Source organism: Chaetura pelagica, unplaced genomic scaffold (assembly GCF_000747805.2).
Source record: "Chaetura pelagica isolate M959 unplaced genomic scaffold, ChaPel_1.0 scaffold962, whole genome shotgun sequence".
Classification (NCBI taxonomy): Eukaryota; Metazoa; Chordata; class Aves; order Apodiformes; family Apodidae; genus Chaetura; species Chaetura pelagica.
In genome coordinates, this window is record NW_009952479.1 from 1,019,262 (window position 1) to 1,023,911 (window position 4,650).

General features: G+C 45.5%; 1 protein-coding gene across 2 annotated transcripts in view; it reads left to right on the forward strand.

The window, feature by feature from the left end:
- Nucleotides 1–2,209: 2,209 nt before the first annotated feature.
- Nucleotides 2,210–4,650, forward strand: part of GPS1 (G protein pathway suppressor 1) — a 9,058-nt gene continuing 6,617 nt past the window's right edge. The window contains exons 1-2 of one of the 2 annotated variants that reach the window (XM_010008646.1): nucleotides 2,210–2,308; nucleotides 4,056–4,237. In XM_010008646.1, the coding sequence (XP_010006948.1) occupies nucleotides 2,231–2,308; nucleotides 4,056–4,237 (260 nt within the window). In that variant the 5' untranslated portion in view covers nucleotides 2,210–2,230. Of the gene's footprint in view, nucleotides 2,309–4,055; nucleotides 4,246–4,650 lie in introns of both variants that reach the window. The other variant, XM_010008645.1, reaches the window with a different exon arrangement.

Below are 4,650 nucleotides of genomic sequence, written 5' to 3' on the forward strand. Positions count from 1 at the left end.
CGTTGGCTTCGCTTCCGCCGCCGTTTGCGAGGAGCAGCGCCCAGCCGAGCGACCTCCGCCCCCGCGGCCTCCCCGCCGCCGCAGCCGCTCCCTTGCTTGATTTCCGCGTTGCACGTGCCGTCGGTGGGTCCGGGGCAGCAGAGGAGGGTGCAACGAGGGACGATGAAGAGGATCTGAGAGTGCAGTAGCGGGGGAAAGCCGTAGGAGCCCAGAGGGGGTCGGTGGCCGAGCCTGGGCTGTCAGTCGCCGCACTCTGATCCCTGTGCGAGTTAACTGCCTGTCCTGTCCTCCCGTTAGCAGCCGGGAGGTTCTCTGCAGGGGTGCAGAAAGTCAGGACAGGATGAGAGAGAGCTCAGCTTCATGCTCAGTGACAGCTCTGAGCTGCAGCCCCTCCGGCAGCAGGACACACCTCTCCCTCCCGAGCCCAGCACTGAGACCTAACCTTCGGTGCCAGATTGTCAGCTTATCTGAGGCTTTGTGAGGTGCCTTGCAACGGGGCACCCTTCTGGGCTCAGGAAATCATGCAGAGTGAACATTACTTGCTTTGTGAGCAGTTCTTAAATGAGTCTTGCATCTTCTTCCCAAAGTAGTCAGCTTGAAAATGTTTGTGTGTGCGTCCCAGTGGGACTTCCAGCCCACTTGTACTTTTTCTTGTCTGGGAGTTCAGAGGGAATTGAAGAGTACAATCTGCCAGCATAGCAGGACACTAATAATTCTGTTGCACCAGCTGCAGCCACTGATAGTTTTTACAATGCTGATTTCCAAGGAGTCCATAGTAGGTTTTCACTATGGTAGGCAGGCACAGCCTGAAAAAAGCAACCCTGACACTTAGTGATGTAACAAGAGAGAAAAGGCAGGTAAAAATTGAAAAAAGGAATGGTCTCAATATGCGGTGATTTAAATGGTTTTTTGCTGTTTTCCTGAGTGGTGATACAATCAGACTCTCCTTTGCATCCTCCCTCCCTTTCCTTCACACAGGGAATAACAAACTTTTATATTTTTCACTTCAGATTTTGGGAGATTTCAGAGCAGCATTGAGGTGTGTCTGTGTTTGGCACATGCCAGTCTATGAACGGATGAACAGGCTGGGGGTGAATACAAGATGTGTCAATTTTTATAGCTAGGAAATCTGCCCTATTCCTCCTTGCAAGAAGAACCACCAACTCAGCCCCAACCCCTGTCTATCTTTGATTTCTTATCAGACAGCAAAATCTATAAAGAACTGGAATTAATTTGGTGCTGGTGGGGGTGTGGCTGTTGGTCCTTTCTCAGGCCACTCATGCAGTTTGCCCCAAGTCAGGTGTGTCTTGTGGCAAGAACTGCACATACTCAGCATGGTATAAGAAGACATTCAGCTTGGTTTTTCTGAGTCTAGGTGGTAGTTCAGGGGAGTGTTGAGCTCATGACCAGGAGGAGGAGCAGAATTCTGTGATCATGCCCCAGCTGTGAGGCAGGTCAGGCTGGTGTGTTGGTGCAGATGCACTGAGGGCTGTGTTGATGGTTGCTGGTGTGGTTCAGGGCAGTGCAAGACATACTGGGAGAATGAAAGTGTTGTTCCTGCAAAAAAGAATCCTCCTGAGCAGTCAGACTCGGATAACTATAGTAGGAGAGTTCAGCTGATGGTAAATCTTTGCAGTGCAGGTAAATTTTTCCCCAGTATTTGTTAGAAACCGTGGAGTTGCCATTCTGCATTCTGTTGCTTACATTTTTTCATACTTAAAAAAGTGCAATAGTTGTTGCCTTTCCCCCCACCCTCCAAACAATACTTTTCAGTGTTAAAGCAGCTTTGAAAGGTTCTGGTCTGTATTTTTGGATACTTTGTGACTTTCAGAGCTCCTGAACCTGGGTGTTAATGCCTGCTTTTGCTCAAGGAAGAGATAAGGAATATCATTCGGAATTTAGCATGCATGCCTGAGACACTTTGTAGAATCAGGTTTATTGACCCCCTCACTTGATTCTCTTGCTTGATAATCTGCCAAACAGAATCAAACACTCTGTGCAGATGCTGAGCCTTGAGCTGCCTGGTTTAGACAAAATCTGGTGCTGAGCAGTGCTGTTGGTAGAGAACAATCCTAAACATGTCTAAAGACTGAGGGATGCTTTTTAATTTTTAAAATTTAATCTGTATTTAAGCAAGTCCTTAGTGGATTGAATCACATAGTTGTTTCCTGCTCAAATATAATAAGCTGCTTTTGGCTTCCTTTTGCTGTCCTAGGGTGCAGTAGAGCCCATGCAGATAGATGTGGATCCACAAGAAGATCAGCAAAATGCACCTGATATCAACTATGTGGTGGAGAACCCCACTCTGGTATGTGCTGGCTGAGGGGCCGTGGGTTACTTCCCTTGGGCATGGCCGCTTCCTTTAAGGTTTTTTAAAAACTCCCTCATTTTACTCCTTGTCAAATTGTTAATTAGAGATTAATAGATTTCTTCAAAGCAAGGTGGGGTAAGAATAGCAGTGGCCTCTTCTGTAGCTCCTTGTCACATGCTGACTCCACTGCACCTGCTGAGATGGGGAAGGAGTTGCTGCTCTGTGGCTTTCTGCCTGTTTGACACAGTTTTCATTCTGAAATGACTTAGTACATCCCTGGTTACTTGTTGTTTCAGGAGTGTTTGTATTAGGATAAAATGATTTAGTTTTTTGATCCTCTGGAGACTGGCTAAAACCCACACAGCTCTTGAGTTATAAAAGGCTGTATTTCCTTATCACTTTCTTTAGTTATTAGCTAATGGTTTGAGATTTCAGCCCATTTCTGTGTATCAGCTCTGTGACAGTGAGATATGGGTATTGCAGAACACAACAGAAATGTTAATTGGAAAAAGTTTAAAGCAACATTAAAATTGCAAAAGGAAGCATTAATTTAGGAAGCTTTGGATCTCTCATAACCTCTGAAGCTTTAATCTGTTCCTCTTTAACAGTTGTCATATTCACTGTTTACTGCATGGTTGGTTGGTTTTGTTTTTTTTGTTGGATCTGTTTGGTTTTTTTTTTCAGTGTATGATCTGATACCTTTTTTGATTTTACTGCATTTCACTTCTGTTCTGAAGCTAGAGTGATGAAGCAATCATGTTGTGACCTTTATGTCTTTGTTATTACTAGGGCATCTAAGTGTTCCATGGCAATTAATGAGTTTCTTTTTCACTGTAACTGGTGTGAAGGACGTGATTCCCCTTTGACATTCAGAGAGTTGAGGAGTCAAGTGAAATCACTGGGGGTTTCAGGAGTCTCGTGCACCATCAGACACAAACTGCGGAAGAAATAATGCCTTTATATTTTTTCAAGTTCTGTTTCAGTCTAGACAAAGATCAATCTCTCATTGAATGAAGCAAGAGTCATGTTAGAAAATGCTCCTGTGACATCTGTAGTGGAATCTTAATTCAGACACAGGGGTGAGGGAGTCAGAGGGGGCATGGGATGGGGATGAGCTGTGGACAGCCAGGCTGGGTCTGTTTCCTGCTGCCTGAGTGCTGGACTCTGCCCTCAGCATTCTGCTCTGGTTGGCTGTGTGTGCTTCTGTCTTCAGGAGATCTCCCTTCAAAGCCCTTTGCTGGGTGTTTTGTGCTCCCCTGCCTCCCCCACCTTAATGCTTAACATCTGTTAAGTGTTCAGAATGTAAACCTTAGATCCTACCTCAAGAGGAAGAGACCCTGTTTGCTCTCAAAGGAAATATTTTAAGAAATTAGTATGAACAAAAGAATGCAAATTGTCATATGGAAATTGTTTTTTTGAGCAAAAAACATATCTGGAATTGTCTGTTTTAGGGAACTACAGCTGAAGTGATGGGATCTTGACAAAATTAACAGGTGATACAACTGATGCTTGAAGTGGGTGGGTTGGAACAGAACAGAACTGAAATTGAAAGGTGGATTGTGAGGCCCTGGGTGTTTCTGAGCCACTCACTAATGACTAAAGAGAGCTGGGATGGAATAATCTTGCCTGTTTGTTTGTCTGAGTCTTTCTGCCCTGCACGAGGGCTCAGATCTGCAGGGTGTCCATGCAGTTCAGTAGCCTGCTGTGTGTTGCTGCCTCACCCTCTGAGCCCAGCTCTCTGCAGGACCTGGAGCAGTACGCCTCCAGCTACAGCGGCCTGATGCGCATCGAGCGGCTGCAGTTCATTGCTGACCACTGCCCTCAGCTGCGGGTGGAAGCTCTCAAGATGGCCCTGTCCTTTGTCCAGAGAACCTTCAATGTTGACGTGTATGAAGAAATCCACAGAAAGTTGTCTGAGGCCACCAGGTACAAGAGATCATGGGGACCTGGGAAGATTTTTTATCTGAGTTATGGCTGATGTGCCATAGTGGGGGACTCTGCATGTGACACCAGCATGTTCCTTATCAACCTGTCTTTGCTTTCAGAGTTTGGTAGCAGTGAAATGTGTGCATGCAGGCCTAAGGTCTCATGCTTCTTCAAAAGATTATACACAGAAGATGGGGTGTCTTTCTGAAGTCTTTGTCTTTTGAAACCCTACAAGTAGATATTAAGGAGAGTTTAGTCCTTACAGGTGCTTCAAATATTAATGAACACAATTGTCTTTCCTTAGGTAGATTATGGAGATAAGCCTCTTAGAGATACTCTTGTGGTCATGAATTAAAAGCTTTTTTAACTGTTTACCTTATTTTGGTTTGGGTTTTTTCTTCCCCCCCCCCCCC